The 19896-nt window shown below is 40.8% G+C and overlaps 1 protein-coding gene across 1 annotated transcript in view; it reads left to right on the forward strand.

Annotated features, from left to right (window-relative positions):
• Positions 1–4008: 4008 nt before the first annotated feature.
• MDN1 (midasin AAA ATPase 1) overlaps positions 4009–19896 on the forward strand; it is a 140236-nt gene continuing 124348 nt past the window's right edge. The window contains exons 1-2 of the mRNA XM_061427816.1: positions 4009–4334; positions 12001–12227. Coding sequence (XP_061283800.1) covers positions 4233–4334; positions 12001–12227 — 329 coding nt within the window. The 5' untranslated portion in view covers positions 4009–4232. The remainder of the gene's footprint in view (positions 4335–12000; positions 12228–19896) is intronic.

The following is a 19896-nucleotide window of genomic DNA, read 5'->3' on the forward strand; positions in this document are numbered from 1 at the left end:
CCACATAGACAAAACAATTATTTCAAGTGACATATGACTACAGAGCTCTGACTGTATATCATGAGTGGGATATACTTCTAAGGACAAAAAGAACTGCAAAGAAATCTTATAACTCATGCAGTAGTTTTATTGTTAGTATTAATGTTGTAATTTTGAAACTATTTTTGTATCTTGTGGAATAAAGAAATATGTAATATTTTAATATTTTTTAGGAATTAAGATATTTATTGAAAGAGAAAAGAGATCCAAGATTAAAATCAAAAACATTAGGGGTGAAAACTTACACTATTTTACATGAATTGGAAATGTCAGCATGAGCTCATGGTTTTTTAAAATACATATTCCTTATTTCTGTTCCTTAAATGGTTTGGAAGCAATGATACCTCTATTGCAATATGTTATGAACACACCTAAGACTCAAACTCCTTGTAATCTGAACAGGTCAGCACCTAAGGGCAGAGAGGATGATGAAGAAGGAGAGGAGGGGGAATCTATCCAAAGGAACAAGTGCAAGATACTCAGTATCCTGAATGTGGGTAAGAGACTAGGGTTAACATTTCCAGTGTTAGCATTATAAAAATTCGGTTACTCAAATAATTCAAATGAAAGTGCTCTGGAAAATTCTGTTAGAAATCTCAAAAAGTGCATCAGTTGTGGTAAATAGAGATGACTGGAAATTATTTGCCACTCCTCCATTGAGAAATGAAGTCTAATTTCCAGTGCCTTGAATCTGGGCTGGCTTTAGTGACTTGCTTGACCATACGATGCAAGGACAGGGATGTTTTAGGACTTCTAAGACCTTGCAGTTTCTATCCAGGCTTCTTGGAGATCTCTCTCTCCTCAACCTCAAATGGTCATGTAAGCATTCCAGCTTAAAGTTCCAGCTGAGCTCAGCCTTCCAGCCATCCCTGCCAGGATACAAGATGTGTGAGTGAACTTATATTGGACCTACCAGATTAGGCCATTGACTAGCTCAATACAACTGAATGCCCTCAGTCAATAGCCCATGGAAGACAAGAATTGCCAGCAGAGCCCTGCTCAAATTCCTGAACCTCCCTATTATAAAGTATTGGTGGAGCTAGTCATTGGTAAAAAACCTGCCTTCCTATGCAGGAGACATGAGTTCAGTCCTTCGCTTGGGAAGATCTGCTGAAGGAGGGCGTGCTTGGAGTATTCTTGCTTGGAGAATCCCATGGACAGAGGAGTCTGGCAGGCTACAGTCCGTAGGGCTGCAAAGAGTCGGACACGACTGAAGTGACTTAGCACACACACACATAAAATAGTTGGTGTTTTAAGTCAGTATAATTTAAGGTAATAATTTGTTACAAAGAATTAGACTACTGGAACAATTATGGCAATAACAGAACAAAACTGCAGAGTTTTATTAAAGTTGTTACGTGAAATATGAGAATGGAAGGCCAGAGAAAGACTTTGATGAATTTAAATTAGAAATTGCTCCTATTTAAAGCGTATAGTTAAATTCCTTTCAGTATTTTAAACTCCATTTATAAATGTAATTCATTTCATCTGTTTTTTAAATGCTTCATACTTGTAGGACAAACACAAAACTGACAAGTAAAACATTCCTAAGGGTTACTGAGTTTAAGCTCATACTACTATGCCACATGACAGGCCAATAATCAAGAGACCAGTTATTGGAGCAAGGCATAACAACTTAATTTGGAAAGCCAGCAAACAGAGAAGATGGTGAACTCATGCCCCAAAGAACCATCTTGCCTGAGTTAGAATTCAGGCTCCTTTTATACTAAAAGGGGAGGGAGTAAAGTCAAACACTTCCTGGTTCCCATCAGCCTCTGTAGGGGATGTGTTCATTTCTTCCTCTCTATAGTCATTCAAAAGTAGGTGTGGTCAAGATGTTTCCTATGAGCTAAACAACAGTATCTTAGCTTAATACTCATTACCTGGAAGCAGGGTTCCCAGAGATGGACCATTATGTATAATTTAAACTTATAGGTAACATCTCTTTTATGATTAACTAATGGCACCCCACTCCAGTACTCTTGCCTGGAAAATCCCATGGACAGAGGAACCTGGTAGGCTGCAGTCCATGGGGTCTCGAAGAGTCGGACACGACTGAGTGACTTCACTTTCACTTTTCATTTTCATGCATTGGAGAAGGAAATGGCAACCCACTCCAGTGTTCTTGCCTGGAGAATCCCAGGGATGGGGGAGCCTGGTAGGCTGCCATCTATGGGGTTGCACAGAGTCGGACACGACTGAAGCAACTTAGCAGCAGCAGCAGCAGCAGCAGTAATAGAATACAAAAGATTCTTCGGTATTACATAAGTACCTAAACATATAGTGAAACCTCAAGTTCTTTCAAACATTGTAATACTTTTAACATTGGTCAATGTCTCTGTCTTTTCAACTTAAAATCAAAGGTCTACGAATATGGTAAACTTATCTGCATTTCAAAGTCATATATCCACCCAGAACAGGAAATCCAGGGAAACTTGGAATACAGTGCATTCATGTCCAGTCACTCAGTCATGTCCAACTCTTTGTGACCTAATGGACTGTACCCTGCCAAGCTCCTTTGTCCATGGGATTCTCCACAAGAATACTGGAGTGGGTTGCCACTTCATCCTCCATGGGACCTTCCAAACCGAGGGATCAGAACCCCACCTCCTGCGTTGGCAGGCTATTCTTTACCATTGAGCCACCTGAGAAGACCTTGGAACACAGTACTTTGACATATATCCTCAATTTTAAAGAAAAACGCAAATAAATTATGGTTTTTGTATCTATCAGAGTAACCACCACACAGGGGAAGATATTGAAATATTTCCATCACCCTAGGAAGTTCCCTTAGGCCCTTCTTAGTCAATACCCCCAAAAGCAACCACTGGTCTGACTTTGTCATTATTTTGGCTTGTTCATCAATGAATTTGACATTAATACACTTTTAGTTTTATGTACTCTTCTACTCCACTCTTCACAGTGCCTTCAGAATATTCAGTGTCCTATATAGCATACTTTATTTCATTCCCATGTCAATGAAAATAATCAATAATCTATAATAAGAATAGAAACAAGTTTTATTTCAGTCAAACTAAGGACTAGCCCAGAAGCCAGCTTCCCAGATTACTCTGTGAAGCTGCTCCAGAGAAGCATGGGTTCCAGCACAATTTTATATCTTGTCAATACAAAGAACATTAAATAAGACATGGTTACAGTTCTTCAAGGTTTAAAACACACACACGCACACACACACATTTCTTCAAGCTTTAAAACACACAGACATTACATTTCTTCAAGGTATAAAACATACACACTACATTTCTTCAAGGTTTAAAACACACACAGACACACAGACACACACACACAGACACACACACACACACTGGAAAAGGAAGTCTGGAAAAGGAAATCATCATCAAAGTAGGACCAACATTAGCCTCCCAGAAAGAAAGGCATTTAATCTTTATTTTTAACATGGACATTCTTTACTTGTCAGTGTGCTCCTCTTTAATAATTAGAGCACATATAAAATTTATGTTTGATAGGCCACAAAGAGGCTATTTTCCTTAACATAAAATTCACCTTAACGCATGTATAACCTCAAATGACTTTTCTGTATCTCAAATTGTGAAAGTTTCTTTCATCACCCATCTTAACACTTATATCCAATATTTATAATAAGACTGCTGCGAGGGCTATCTATGCTTGTTACACTTGGGCGTGAATTTCCACAGGCCAACCGTCTAAAAGGGGAGTTGATGGGTTAGAGGGGGTAAATCTGCTTTTCATTCCTAGCTGATCTTTTTGCCTGATGAGGCAGAAGGAGGCATGGCGGGCTGAGGATAGTAGGCACACGGCCCTAGGGGCCCCCTAGCTTCTCCTGAATTGCTGTCACGCCACTCTTTGTCGCCGGATCTACCATCATTGTAACCGTTATCCTCCACCAGCAAAAGCTATTTCTGGTGACGTCTATGCCGGAAGTATATAGATACTGACGCCCCGCGTTTCCGGTGCCGAGGAGGCGGGGCCGCGATCGCTGGTCGGTGCGGTCGCGGACTGATGATGCAGAGCGCCGCGTGCTCCCCCCACGTGTGCTGCTGCCGCTCTCTAGGTACTGGTGAAGCGGCGGTGGCCGCTTTCACTGGAGACGTAGTTAGTGGCAGTTCCGGCGCGGGGACCTCAGCGGCTCGGGGGTTCTTAGCGCGAAGCAAGGAGCGCCTGTGGCCGCCCGGGACGGAGGACCCGTGATCATGGAGCACCTCTTGCTGGATGTGGCGGCCGCGCCGCTGCGGTTAATCGCTGCCAAGAACGAGAAGAGTCGTAGCGAGCTGGGCAGGTTCTTGGTCAAGCAGGTAAGAGAAGGAGAGGGAGGGAAAGAGTTGGGCCGTCCCCACCAACCGCCTGGCGCGTGCCCCATGGCCCTGCGGGAAGACGCAGGGGACTGGAGAGCGGTGTCTTGTCACTCTGGCCCCCTCCCCAAGGCTGGCCAGTGGCGGAGGCGTCCGCGCTCATTTGAGGGGCCTGGAAGGAGCCTTTTGTTATTTATTCTATGGGAGAGTCTTCCCTTCTCTCCACCGATTTATTTCCTTGCAGCACCCTGGCTGCGTGCGCCAAACGTGACCTTCAGAGAAAAACGTGTTTTGGGGGGTTTTTTTGGTAGTTGAGGTTGCATGTTTGCCCTTTTGACATTTGTATTATTTAAGCGTGCCGACAAGTTCAGCCCCCTCTCTTAGCTTGGGTGGATGTTTCCTTTCTGCCTTGTTCTGACTTTCCTGCCCACTGACAAGTATTGATTGTATTCCCGCTGGGAGTAAGACACAGTGTGGCACTTTGCGGATACAGATAAATTCGTTATCGTCTCAGACCCCCAAGGTATTTCGTGTCTATTTTTGGAGACGTTCATAAACACAGAATACAACTGATGGGCCAAGCGAGAGCTAGGGCATAATTCGTAAGCCATAGGAATTATGAATTAGTTTTCTGAAAAATGGGTGCTCTGGCCTTTTAAGAGCCTTCTCTCGTTGACCAGATATCTCGCTGAGTTGAGGATCCTTATCACGCATTTTTTCACCTGTCGTTTTAACTTTCTATTTTATGCTTCCCCACCACACCTGTGAGCTTGAGAGTCGGGGGAAATAAATTTTTTTTCCCCTAAGTCCGGTGTCTGGAACATATATATCCTATTGCTAAGGAAGCAACAGCAGTTTTTCGAGTCTGGAGAGGCCCTGAGCTAACAGGAGAGGCATGTCTGTTTGATGACAAATTGAACGTGTATAGCAAAGGGGAGGCAGTAGTGGAAGATATGCTTGGGGTTATCTGGCCTGTGATTTCCCCCAAGGAAGGGATCATTAACATTAACGGAGGTCTGGAAAGAAAACTGAATTTTGATGGGCTGGACTAATGAAAAAATCAATTTATATGAGCTGAGTTTGTGGTGACAGGCTCCTGAACTATGTATTATGGCTAGAAGTATTTTTCTGTAAGTGGGCTTGCATTTAGAGCAGAGGTTCTGAAGCTGGGGATCCTGGACCACTGACAGCAGGAGGTTTGTTTATGGTTCTTCACAGTAATTGGATAGAAAATTAGTGCTTATGTATTGGGAGTAAAATGAGGAAATGGTTCATAGCCTTTTTAAAAAAAGAGAATCTGAGATTTTGAAGTGTGGGAACCACTCAGGTGGATTCTGAGACTGTATATAGTAATGTTGAGGGACTTGAAAGCTACTAGAAAGCTCAATTGAATTAAGAAGATTCCGACCACCTGTACTTTCCATTTGTCTCTCCTCTGTCTCAGATTCTATCCAATCTGAGAAATGTCTTTCAGGTTTGCTCCTTTCTATTTTCAGTAATGATTTCAAGCCTTTCACTCAGAGAAGAGTTGATTGTGTTGTTATCTATTTTTCTCCTATTTGGGAAAATAGTGATTTTTACTGGAGAGCAAAGACCTTTTTTTCCCACCACTGAACCTCATGATTTTAGTTCCCCCTGCCAGAAATTGAACCTGGGCCCTGGACAGTGAAAGCATGGGGTCCTAACCACTAGACCACCAGGGAACTCCCAGCAAAGATTTTGAAACCTTACTTCTCATGGAGTTTGGGATCTGAAATAAATTTTTAGGATGTGCTTCCTTTGTTCTTCATCTCAGCTGGTGACACCCCCGTCTCTCTGTCCAGTCCCTTGTTAGAGAAGACTGAGTGTCCTCAACTCTTTTTGCTCCTTTTCTGTCACATATAGCCAAGTCCTCCTGATTTTCCTTTCTTGGTATTGAATCTGTGTCTTTCTCTTCATCCTTACTACTACTAGCATCCTACAGTTCTGACTCTTAATTCCAGCACGTGGGTTTTCTTTCTCGCATTACCGAGCAATTCTCAGATACCATCTGGTGTCCTATAATTTAACTCAATTCTGATGCTGTTTATCTGTGGAAAGTGTCAGTTCCTTCAGAGTAAAGGCTTAACCCTAAAAGACTTCTCCCACCCTTACCTGCTCTTCTGACCAGCTGGCCTATAAATTGGGGGTTCCAATAAATTCTTTCTTGGGTTTGATTAATTTGCTAGAGCAGCTCACAAAACTTGGAGAAATATTTCACTTTTCAGGACAGTCGTCCCTGAAGCTCTCCGAACCACATTCTTTGGGGGTTTTATGAAAGCTTCCTTCACGGGCACAATTGACTAAATATTTGGCCATTGGTGATTCAGCTCTTAATTTCTAGCCCCTCTGCCCTCCTCAGAGGTCAAGGCATGGGAATGAAAGGTCTAATCCTCTAATCACGTGATTGGCTCTCAGTTTAGCTGCTTTCTGAAAGTCACTGCGTTACTGTAGCATATTTCTCTCATCACAGGAAATTCCCAGAGTTTTAGGTACTTGGACAGGTGTGGGGTTTTAAAGACTATGTTTTTTCTTTTTTTTTCTTTTACTGTAAATCACAGAATCACATCTTATGTCCTTGATCACTGTCTATGTTGAGGAAGAGCAGAGTGCTTGAGAGCATGTGTGGGTAGTGGGACTGAAGGATGGGTGCAGATCAGATTCCTTTTTTGGTTTTGTGTTTTGGCAATGCATGTGGCATGCGGGATCTTAGTTTCCCTACCAGGGATTGAACCCACTCCCTTTGCAGTGAAAGCACAGACTCGACCACTGGACCATCAAGGAAGTCCTTCTCTTCTCTTTCCTTATTGTTGTTTACTCACTAAGTTGTGTCTGGCCCTTTTGCGACCCCATGGATGATGGTAGCCCACCAGACTCCTCTCTCCATGGGATATCCCAGGCAAGAATACTGGAGTGTGTTACCATTGTTTTGGGGGCCTTCCACAAGTTGCTCAACTCTCCTAGGTCTCAGCTTCTTGATACATATTATGTGTGATAGTTGCTAAATAGTTACAGAGTAGTTAAAAGCAGAGATTCTGGAGCCTGTGATGTGATTCCTGGTTCTACTATCTGCTTTATGACCTTATCCCTTTTTTTTATTTTTCAGTTTCCTTATCTGTAAAATGGGGATAATGTTACCTACTTCATGGGTTGCTATGAGAGTTAGGTGCCTAGGGTACAGTAAGTGTTGTCTATAAAAGTGGTTGCTGTTGTTATTGCTATAAATAAGATTGTGAAATCTAGATGATGCATTTAAGGAGCTTACCACAGTGCCTGGCCGGTAGAAAGTAATCAATATATGTGAGCTAGAATTAGAACTTTTTAAGACAGCTTTGAGAGATAATTCATATGCCATATAATTCATCCACTTAAGTATACAGTTCAGTGGCTTTTGCTCTGTTCACAGGTATGTGCAACTGTCATCACAGTCCATTTTTGAACATTTTTATTACTTCAAAAAGAAGCCCCTATTCCTTTTAGCTATTATCTCCCATCCTATTCTGGCCTCTTAATATAAGTTATCATTAATAAGACAAATCTGAATCTATCACTGCTGCTGCTGCTGCTAAGTCGCTTCAGTCGTGTCCGACTCTGTGTGACCCCATAGATGGAACTATTCTGTCTAAAAGCTTTCCATTATTTCCAGAATCAAAATCTAATCTTTCTAAGATAGCATATGATTTTTTTTTAATTTTTAAAAGAAACTTGATTTTCTGTTAGTCTTATTTCCATTTTCTTTTTTGAAGTGTTTTTTTTTACCCCCCCCCGTGCCTGATGACTCTCAGCTCAGGGGATTTTACTCTCTGGGGCAAATCTAGAGACGTTTTAAAATTTTTCACAACTTGTGATGGGGATATTTTTGGCATGTAGAGTGTAGAGACCAGGGATGCTGCTAAACGTCTTTTAATACAAAAGGTAGCCTTCACAGCAAGGAACATATCCAGCCCTGAATGTCAGTATTTCAGAATTAAGAAAGAAACCTAAATATGCATGGATCTAATAATAAAATACATGAATCAGAAAGTGATAGAAAAGGAAAAATAGACAATCACAGTTATAATTGGAGAATTTTAATACTGTAACCTCAGTACTTGATAGTACAAATACAGAAAATTAGTAAGGATACAGAAGACCTGAGCACTATCAACAAACCTGACCTAATTGGCATTATAGGATACTGTGCCCAATAATTCCAGAATATATGCTCTACACATCTGAAACATTTACCAAGATAGATCATAAGATGGGCCATTAAATAAACCTCAAAAAATTTAGAAGAATTGAAATTATAAAAGGCTTATTCAGTTATCTCAATGAGATGAAATTAGCGGGGGAAACCCTCAAAATAATGCTGGGAAAAATCTTTCAGTTCAGTCCAGTCGCTCAGTTATGTCCGACTCTTTGCCCGACCCCATGGACCGCAGCCTGGAAGGTTTCCCTGTCCATCACCAACTCCCAGAGTTTGCTCAAACTCATGTCTTATTGAGTCGGTGATCCGGATCCACTGTCGTCCCCCCTCCCCCTGCCTTCAGTCTTTCCCAGCATCAAGGTCTTTTCCAGTGAGTCAGTTCATCACATCAGGTGGCCAAGTGTTGGAGCTTCAGCATCAGTCCTTCCAGTGAGTATTCAGGACTAATTTCCTTTAGGATGGACCGGTTGGATCTCCTTGCAGTCAGAGGGACTCTCAAGAGTCTTCTCCAACACCACAGTTCAAAAGCATCACTTCTTTGGCACTCAGCTTTCTTCACAGTCCAACTCTCACATCCATACATGACCACTGGAAAAACCATAGCTTTGACTAGACGGACCTTTGTTGGCAAAGTAATATCTCTGCTTTTTAAAATGCTGTCTAGGTTGGTCATAGCTTTTCTTCCAAGGAGCAAGCTTCTTTTAATTTCATGGCTGCAGTCACCATCTGCAGTGATTTTGGAGCCCCCAAAATAAAGTCTCTGTTCCCATTGTTTCCCATCTATTTGCCATGAAGTGATGGGACCAGATGCCATGATCTTAATTTTCTGAATGTTGAGTTTTAAGCCAACTTTTTCACTCTCCTCTTTCACTTTCATCAAGAGGCTCTTTAGTTCTTCTTTGCTTTCTGCCATAAGGGTGGTGTCATCTGCGTATCTGAGGTTATTGATGTTTCTCCTGGCAGTCTTGATTCCAGCTTGTGCTTCATCCAGCCTGGCATTTCAAATGATGTACTCTGCATATAAGTTAAATAATATGTTAAATAAGGAAAAATCCCTAAATGTTAGAAATTAAGTAAGAAAATTTAAAGAAACTTATGATCAGAGAAGAAATCTCTGGGAGAATCAAAAATTTTGAACTGTATTATAATTTAAACAATTTGTGATTGTAGCTACAATTAGAAGGAAATTCATAACATGTGAAATATATGAATAAAAGAAAAACATGGTTTGAAATTAGTGATATTTCTTAAGCTTCCACCTTGTGAAATACTAAAAAAAGAGGAAATTACATCCAAAATAATTAGAGGGAAGAGAATAATAAAGCTAACAGCGGGAATGAATGAAATAGAAAATGGATAAACTGTATAGGAAACTATTGAAACCAGAAGTTGATTCTTTGAAAAGATTGACCAAGAATAAAAGTGAAGAATCCAAATTATTAGGAATGGAAAAAGGCCACCATTACAGATTTTAAAAAGAATAGAAAGATAAGTGACTACTATGAAAAATGTTATGCCAATATATTAGACAATTTAGATGATAAGGGCGTTGGAGGAATGCCAATTAACAAGCTCATTCAGGAGAAAAACAAAGTACGAATAGAACAGAACTTCCTCAAGCTGATGTAGAGGATCTACAGAAACCATCATGGTTAATACAGGAACAACCCCATTTAAAAATGGGTAAAAGATTTGAACAAATTACATCACAGAAGATAAATGAGTGGCTGTTAGACACTTTATACCATATACCACTCCACCTCCACTAGAATGGCTAAAATTAAGACTAATAGTACTGTGTATTTGTGAATTTATATAGCAGCTGAAGCACTCAGACATTGCTGGTGGGGATGTGAAATGTTACAACTCCTTTGGAAAACAACTTCTGTTAAACATTGAGTGTCTGACTCTTTGTGACCCCATGGACTGTAGCCCACCAGGCTCCTCTGATCACCAGGTTCTCCAGGCAAGAATAGTGGAGTGGGTTGCCTTTCCCTTCTCCAAGGGATCTTCCTGACCCAGGGATTGAACCCAGGTCGCCTGCATTGCAGGCACGTTCTTTACCGTTTGAGCCACCAGGGAAGCCCAAGAAATTTCTTAAATTTTTTTTAAAATTAAAAATCACAATTTAGACAATTCCCTGGTGTTTCAGTGGTTAGGACTCTGTTTTCACTGCTGAGGGCCAAGGTTCAATCCCTGATTGGGGACTAAGATCCTTCTTGCCACATGTCATGGCCAGAAAATAAAAGTCATGAAAACATGTCCATAAATCTTTTGTACGTGAATGTTCATGGTAGCTTTATTGAAGATAGGTGCAAACAGTGCAGGTATCTATCAACATGCGAATGGATAAACAAGTTGTGGTACATTCATACAGTAAAAACTAGTAAGAAGTAAAATGGAATAAGATATTAATACTACACACAAGAACAGCTTTGAAACTTTGGAAAAAGTTACAGTATTTTTGAATATGGTATTTAGGTTGTGTTCCAGCTGTAGTCTTATAGGTAACCATTTAGTATCAAACTCTTTAGGCTGTAAATTCATAGCATTGGGCTTGGTGGGTCAGAGGGTATGCCCCTCAGGTAATTTAAACCCACGGTCACATTGCCTGGCAAGGGTTGTGCAGAACTGCTTACACACTAGCAATATGAGACATTTTTCATACTTTTCAGTTTCCTTTTTATGTTCATGGACATTCTGGTCCCAAACACTAGAACTTTGTGGTTTATTTCATCTTGTATATCAAAGTGTGCCTGTCTGCTTTAGACCCGTCTTGTTTATTAAAGTCTGATGTCTTCATGGGGATGTATCTTCATTCATTTCCAGGAATTGATGTCTTATATCTATTCTTTCCTCAAGAGAGTTGGCAGTTTTGCATACTAACTGTACTTTTTCGTCATTTAACTACTGTTTTCCTTTCAGACAAAGGAGTTGGGGGAAGCACTGGATTCCCTGGAAACTATTATGACTCTGCAACAGATCTGTTATGACTCTGCAACTGATTCTTTTTTAAGGAAGCTGAAGCTATCGATCATTTTACATGGAATCCTGATGTCAGTCCTTTTACCTCAAACCCCAGTGGGCTGAAACGTATTTGTTACAGCCTTTACGTTTGATTGGGGCTTTCCTTGTGGCTCAGCTGGTAAAGCGTCCACTTACAATGTGAGAGACCTGGGTTCGATCCCTGGGTGGGGAAGATCTCCTGGAGAAGGGAAAGGCTATCCACTCCAGTATTCTGGCCTGGAGAATTCCATGGATTTGTGTAGTCCATGGGTTGGCAAAGAATCAGACACAACTGAGCGACTTTCACTTTCTGTTTACATTTGATTCACTAGTCCTGTTGCAAAGAAACCCCACTATGTTTTGTAAAATAAACTCAGTTATGAAGTCTGGAAATTGAATATAAGCTAGGACTCTGTTCTGTAGCAGTCACAAATGAATTTGTTTTGCCTTTCTCAGGTGTGGACACCTCAAGATCGCCAGTGTATCTTGACTACCTTAGCACAGTTACTTCTGGATAAGGACTGTACTGTGCTGATTAGCCGGCAGCTGCGCCCTCTCCTTTTGGATTTGTTGGAAAGGAATGCTGAAGCCATTAAAGCCGGAGGCCAAGTCAACCATGATTTACACGAACGGCTCTGTGTGTCAATGAGCAAACTCATTGGTAACCATCCTGACGTCCTCCCGTGAGTAACGGTTTTATTCTTCATGTTTCTCCTTGAGATGGTAGACCCCACACTCTGCTGGAAGTAAGGAGGGGTCTGAGCTGAGATGAGGAGGGGAAATATAGAAAGGGGATAAAGGAGTGTTTTATAAAAATAGTCACAGAAGAAGCCATTTATCCAGCTCAATTCAGTGACCATTTACTAGGTTTGAAGTCTTGGTCATCAAGATAGGTCTGGAGAATATGACCAGGATATCTCCCCTGCCCTCAAGGATTCTGTCATCTGGCAAGAAAGGCATATAAGATGGATTTAAATGAGTTTTAGCTGAGGCTCTTACAGCATCCACTTCAGATGTGTGAGATTCTTGCTGGAGCAGCTGTAGGGGATGGGTTACAAGATCTCTCATGTCTCTTCCCACTTTCTATAAATCTGTTCACATCCAAAGTGTGATAAGAAGTTGTGTTAGAACTGGATTCTAATGCATTTCTCATTTCACTTCCTGTCTGTCCAGCTCGGGCTGGTTCACCCTTCCTTAGGCAGTCTGGTGGTCTCTTGTTCCCTTGGGGTCATCCCAGTGAGCCAGACTTAGTGTAGACGCCCAGTGGGCAGAGTGTCTCACAGCCCAGAACTCCTCGCTCAAGCCATCTTCCTTCCTCAGCTTCCAACTAGCTGGTTCTATAGACACATGCCGCTGCACCTGGTTTTCTCAAATTGATAGGTTTGTGTGGAATAGTCACAAGAGGCAACTAAGTGAGTGTGAGTGAAAGTCGCTCAGTTGTGTCCGACTCTTTGCGATTCCATGGAGTCCTTGGGATTTTCCAGGCCAGAATACTGGAGTGGGTAGCCATTCCCTTCTCCAGGGGATCTTCCTAACCCAGGTCTCCCATGTTGCAGGCAGGTTCTATATCAGCTGAGTCACAAGGGAAGCCTGAACCAGCCATGTACATGCATATATCCATTCTCTTCCAGACTCCATTCCCATATAGATCATTACAGAATATCAAAGACTTCCCTGTGCTGTAAAGTATGTTTTTATTATCTGTTTTAAATATAGTGTTGTATATACGTTAATATCAGTCTCCCAATTTATCCCCCCAACCTCCTTTTCCCCTTGGTAATCATAAGTTCTCTATATCTGTGACTCAAATTCTGTTTTATAAATAGGTTCGTCGGTACCATTTTTTTTTTTTTTAAGATTCTACACATAAGCAATATCATGTGACATTGTTTTTCTTGTATCTGACTTCACTCAGTAGAGCATCCCTTCTTATTAGTCTTCATCAACATAATAAGTTTGCTGTAAGTATGGCTTTCCTGCAAGTATGATCTCTAGTCTGATCCTTTGATGAGGGAATAAGAAATGAAGACTTGAGGGAACCGTGATTTGTGTAAGCTTTTCTAAAAGAGGAGGAAAAAAATGGGCCTAGTTGTTTGAGGGAACTAAAACATACAGAGCAGAGTTAAAAATCACCATCATACATGGTGTCAGGAACCTATTCTCTGGGTTGATTGAGGATCCAGAGTGTGGCCTCACTGGCTGCTTTCATCACATAGGTGTACTTGACTGTGGTCCTGTTTCACAAGATGTGCTGACTGTTCTCTGCTTACCCTGTAGGGTTGACCTGTGAGTAACTGAACTCCCACTTCTCTTGAGCCTTAGTGGTAGAGTGTTTTCAGATTGTGTTTGAGAATCACTAAAATGATAGAGTAGCTACATCTGGTTTCCCATCAGCTTCAATTTTATGTTCTTATTAAATGAATGTGAGGCACCATTACTTTTTCTTTTCATTTTGCCAAGGCAGTAGGTTTTATTTATGCTCCCACCTTGTTCCAAAAATTATATAACGTGCCCGTGTTAGAGTAACTTAAAGATAAGCAAAAAAAGAAAAACGAAAGCACCATGTGTAAATGTGTGTGAATGAAGAGTCAGGAAGGACATACAGTGAACTATAGGTCATGATGTGGAATGGGATTTTGATTTTTAGTTTAAAAAAACATAGCTGATTAGTTTCACTTGTGCTCTAAATTTCCTCTGGAGGAAATTACCTAATGTATTAGGATTATACCTAATATTTCTAGATAGGATGCAGTCATTCATTCAGTAGATAAATATAGGAGTCCTCCCTTTGAGCTCTGGGTCACATGGTGGGAGTGAGCAAGTCACACATTATGAGTTGCTGTACTTGGAAACAACAGGCTGCAATATGTTAATAGAGGTGTGAGCCAACTACTTAAGGGGAGCAAGAAGTCATTAAATTAAGAAAAATGAGTGTGTTATCCTCTTGGAAATAGTGTTTCCTACTGTCAAATTGTGGAGGAAGAGTAAGGAGGGAAGAATGAAGAGATGAGAGATGGGATGGGGATGAAAATCTATGAGAGAGACTGGAGGGGAGGAACCCAGTCAGGCTTCCTCTTATTGTAATGACATTCATTTTCCAGATCACACCTCTTTCTGAGGCCAGGGTGCCTACCTATTTGGAGTTTCCATCAGGTATCTCAGTAGTAACAAGGTCTTTCTTTTTATTCCCTTGCTTATGCATTACTCGGAGAAGGCAATGGTACCCCACTCCAGTACTCTTGCCTGGAAAATCCCATGGATGGAGGAGCCTGGAAGGCTGCAGTCCATGGGGTTGCTAAGAGTCGGACACGACTGAGCGACTTCCCTTTCACTTTTCACTTTCACACATTGGAGAAGGAAATGGCAACCCACTCCAGTGTTCTTGCCTGGAGAATCCCAGGACAGGGGAGCCTGGTGGGCTTCTGTCTATGGGGTCGCACAGAGTCGGACACGACTGAAGTGACTTAGCAGCATGCATTACTGATCCCTCCTCCCCCTCAGCTTTATTGAGATATAATTGACATAAAACATTTTTGTATAAATTGAAGGTGTACACTGTGGCGATTTGAGATACATATTGCAAGATATTTACTACAGTAACAGTTAATACAGCCATTACCTCACATAATTACCACTTTGTTGTTGTTATTCATTACCGTTTCTGCATCTTCAGTGCTTCAGTGCGTTTTTTACTCTTTGGCAGATTCTTTGTCAGTACTCTGAGAAGACTCTTGGTCTGTCGATGCTTTCTCTATTCTGATATACTAGTTTTGGTTTCAAAGTTCTAATTTTAAAAAATCGTCTAGTCCTGTTCCTGGCTTGGTTCCTGTGTTCCCAGATTTCTTCAGCTGTCACTTTGTAAATGGCTCCAGATGGCTAAAGTACTACATTGTTGTTGCTTAGTCACTTAGTTGTGTTTGACTCTTTTGGGACCCCCGGCTCCTCTGTCCATAGGATTTTCCCAGATAGAATACTGGAGCGGGTTACCATTTCCTTCTCCAGGAGATCTTTCTGACTCAGAGATCAAACCTGTGTATCCTGCATTGACAGGTGTATTCGTTACCAAGGAGCCACCAGGGAAGCCCCCAGTGTACACATTATGTGTTGATTTTTTTTCCCCCTTAGTGTTCTTTCAGGAGTGTAACCTTATTCTTAAGTTCTGATTGTACCTTACTCTTATATTTTGCATCTTTTAGTCCTTTGCTTTTTGTTTGTTTGCTCTCCCCCTTTCTTGTTTTTCCCCGCTCCCTCATTCTTGCAAGTCCTTTTAACACATCGTCCTTTCAGCCATGGCTTGCAACTCTTGTGAAAGCTGTCTTTCATTAGTGATGAAGAACAACCACTCCTAAATAACTTACCCTAAGTCCCCTTACTAAAAAGTGGCAGAGCTGGAATTCAGTCCTGGGTTTGGCTGCCTCCAGAGCCCACGCTCGTTTTTCCTACTTTGTGGTGCTGCCCACTCATCCTCATTCATGTATTTGTTGACTGATTTATATAGAACTTGATCTGAACAGCATGTTACAGCTAATGATTATATTTATATTCCCAGGAGGAAAAGAATACAGCATTCCTCCTTTATCTGTGGTTTTGTTATCAGTGGTTTCATTTCCCATGGTTTCAGTTGCCTGAAGTCAACCATATCCAAAAAAATTAAGTGAGAAATTCCGGAGACAGTTGATAGGTTGTAAGTTGCATGCTGTTCTGAGTAGTGTGATGGAGTCTTGTACTGTCTTGCCTGGAGCGTGAAGCATCTCTTTTTCTAGCGTATCCATGCTATATTTGCTGCCCACCCACTTGTCACTTAGTAGCCACGTGGGCCGTGGTGTTGAAGTGCTTGTGTTCAGGTAACCTTTATTTTACTTAATAATGGCCCCAAAGCAGGAGAGTAGTGATGCTGACAATTTGGATATCCTGTGGCTGATTTATAAATTAAACATTATCATAAGAATGTATGTATAGGAAAAAACCGTGTGTACGGAGTTCAGCACTGTCCATGGTTACAGGCATCCACCCGGGGTCTTGGATCACATCCCCCAAGGATGTGATAATCACCCAAGTTGATTTGGGTTGCACTAGGTTAATTTCTTGGCTTCAGTTTCTCATTTGCTGTCAGTTTGTCCTGGACATGTAGCTCCACATCAGTGCTCTGTCTTTGATTGGAAAGAGCAACAATGGGTGGGCCTAGTAATGGTCTTTTGTGAACACTAGCAGATAGAATGCTGTGGGAGAGCATGCTTCATGTGTACAGTGCTGTATGGACGGTCATGCTGAAATCAGGCTTGCATAGAACTGAAGGAGAAACCAAAAGTAGTTATGCTTTTATACACCTCTGCTTCAAAACTGTGTTCAGGAGTGCTGGAAAGGTAACACATACTTAGTTTTAAATTTCCTTTCTCCCTCTGAGAATTCTGGTAGCATTCTTCTGAGAGAGAGAATATGATCTTTTGATTACAGAAGCACTATATTCAAGTAACACTCAATATAAAATTGTAAAAAACAAAAGGTTCTCTCCACCCTGAAATTCTGCTGTTCAGAGATAATTTGGTATTATTAATTTGGTATTTTTTTCTCCCAAATCCCTTTTCTTTTTCTTATAGTTACACCCATCTGAGAGTGTGCACATCGATTTTTATGTGCATATATTTGAAATATTGCTTTATTGAGATGTAGTTTATATACCACAAAAGTGTACAATTCACTGGGTTTTTATATATTTGCAGATAGATGAAACCGTTACAACAGCAAATTTTAGAACATTTGTGCACATATTTTTAAAATACAATTTTAATATAATTTAAAAACATTTGTTTACATACTAATTCTAATAAAAATACATACTATAATTTTTAACCTGAATCTTGTTTTTAAATTTAATCACATATGGCTATCTTTGCCTCAGTAAATAAAACTGTTAAAAAAGTTGTGTAGTATTTTATCACTTCTTATCCCTTTGTTGGGCAATTAGGTTGTTTTCTGAATTTTTGATGTATAATAAGACATTGAACATCCTTGCTGCTGCTGCTGCTGCTAAGTCCCTTCAGTCGTGTCCGACTCTGTGCGACGCCATAGACTATAGCCTACCAGGCTCCTCCGTCCGTGGGATTTTCCAGGCAAGAGTACTGGAGTGGGGTGCCATTGCCTTCTCCGGAACATCCTTGAGCATGAAAATTTTGTGGATCTGCTGTGGGAATTAGGAGTGTGGATTTTGGAACTGAATGGTGGTATTTTAGTATGGATGTTAAAGTAAGTAGATAAGCATTATCTTTTTGATCTTTGTACTGTGACCTATTCAGGCTCTGTTAGTTCCATTTCAGATCTTCAGAGGGGTTAGCTGAGTGAACTAAGTTGTTCTAAATGTCGGGGCCAGAACTGAACTCCAGGTCTTCCCTCTAGATGCGTGAAAGAGTGTGACGAGTTGCCCAAGTAAGTGACTCATCCAAGATTAGATATTTAACAGGAATGGTGTTCCTTGTTGCATTTTAGACTTTACGACTCTTAGTCTTATCCTTGGAAAGAGATCATTCTCCATATTCTCGAATTTTCTCTAGGGAAGAACTGATTTTGTTATTCTCTGGCTAAGTGTGCTTTATTGGTCCATCCACCATTGGTTAGATCAGAATTTTAGAGCACTCTCTAAAAATTATGGGTCTCTAGAGAAAAGGGTACTGTAGTCAACTAAGTTCAGCAGGGAATATCAACCAGGACTCTTTTTGCATGCTTCCAGTGAACCACAGTCTCTTCCTTCACTTGCCGCACAGGCTTATGGCCGTTGCCAGTCCACTCTGTTCATGTCCCCTTATCCTCAAAGGCCTCGTGGATCAGGTTGATGACTTGGTTACTGCTTATCTGCCTACATATTTGCTGCTGCTTGTTGGTTCCACATGTGCTGCTGACACCAGCCCACCTTTCCCCCTCCCCTGCGGGCCCCCCCACACCGCTGCCCCTTCACACACTCCTGCCATGGCTCCCTTCCAAGCCACAACTGAATCTTTATTTTCTGGCCACACTGCGTGGGATGCAGGATCTTAGTTCCCTGACCAGTGATGAAACCCATGCCCCCTGCAGTGGAAGCGCAGAGTCCAATCTCCAGGAAATTCCCTCACTGTATTCCTTGTAATCTGTTTTATTTTTGTGGCATCCATAATGTCCCCTCTTTCATTTCTGATTGTTGTTTTTTTGTGTGAGTTTTTTTTTGTTTGTGAGATCTTAGTTCCCCAACCAAGGATGGAACCCGTGCTCCCTGCATTGGGAGCATGGAGTCCTAACCACTGGACCTCCAGAGAAGTCCCCTGATTGTTGTTTTTTGAATCTTTTATTTTTTTCTTAGTTAACCTCAGAGTTTATCACTTTTCTTGATCTGTTCAAAAACCAATTGTTAGTTTTGTTGATTATTTTTCCCTGTTGCTTTTCTAGTTTCCGTCTCTGCTTTTAGTCTTTATTATTTCCTTTTGTTAGCTTTGGGTTTATTCTTTTTTTTTTTGTTATTTGAGGTATAAAGTTAGGTTGTTAGCTTAAGATCTTTTTAAGTATACATATTTGTAGCTATAAAGTTTGCTCTCAGCATTGCTTTTGTTGTATTCCATAGGTTTTGGTGTGTTGTATTTTTCTTTTCATTTCTTTCAAAGTCCTCTCTAATTTTCCTTGTAACTTATTTGATCCATCAGTTGTCTAAGAGTGTGTTGTTTAATTTCCATGTATTTGAGGATTTTCCAGTTTTCTTTCTGCTCTTGCTTTCTAGTTTCATTCCATTGTAATTTGGATAATTATACAAAAGGTATTGTGTGTCATTTCAGTACTTTGAAGTCTTCTGAGAGTTGTTTTGGGTCCTTACATGTGCTGTATTCTGGAGAATGTTCCATGTGCATGTGAGAAGAATATATATTCTTCTGTTGTTGGATAGAGTATTCTGTACGTGCCTGTTAGATCCCTTCGCTCTGTAGTATTGTTCAAGTTCTCTGTTTCCTTATTGATTTTCTTTCGTATTATTCCATATATTTAAAGCCTGTTTGACTGATATCAATATAGTCATTCCTGCTCCCTTTGGATTACCATTTGCATAGGTTTTTTTTTTTTTTTTTTCATCTCCTCACTTTCAACATATGTGTAGCCTTAGATCCAGAGTGGGTTTCTTGTACATAGCATATTGTCTGATGCTGTTTTTTTTTAAAATCCATTCAATCTGTGTCTTTTGACTGGGAGTAAACTAGTTACATTAAAAGTAATTACTTATATAGAAGGACTTACTATCGCTGTTGTTATTTTCTGTATGTCCTGTAGCTTTTGGTCCCTCTTTTCCAGTCTTACTTCCTTTGTGTTTCATGAAGATCTCCTCTTCATCTTTTAAGATGCAAC

Source organism: Bos javanicus, chromosome 9, assembly GCF_032452875.1.
Source record: "Bos javanicus breed banteng chromosome 9, ARS-OSU_banteng_1.0, whole genome shotgun sequence".
Classification (NCBI taxonomy): Eukaryota; Metazoa; Chordata; class Mammalia; order Artiodactyla; family Bovidae; genus Bos; species Bos javanicus.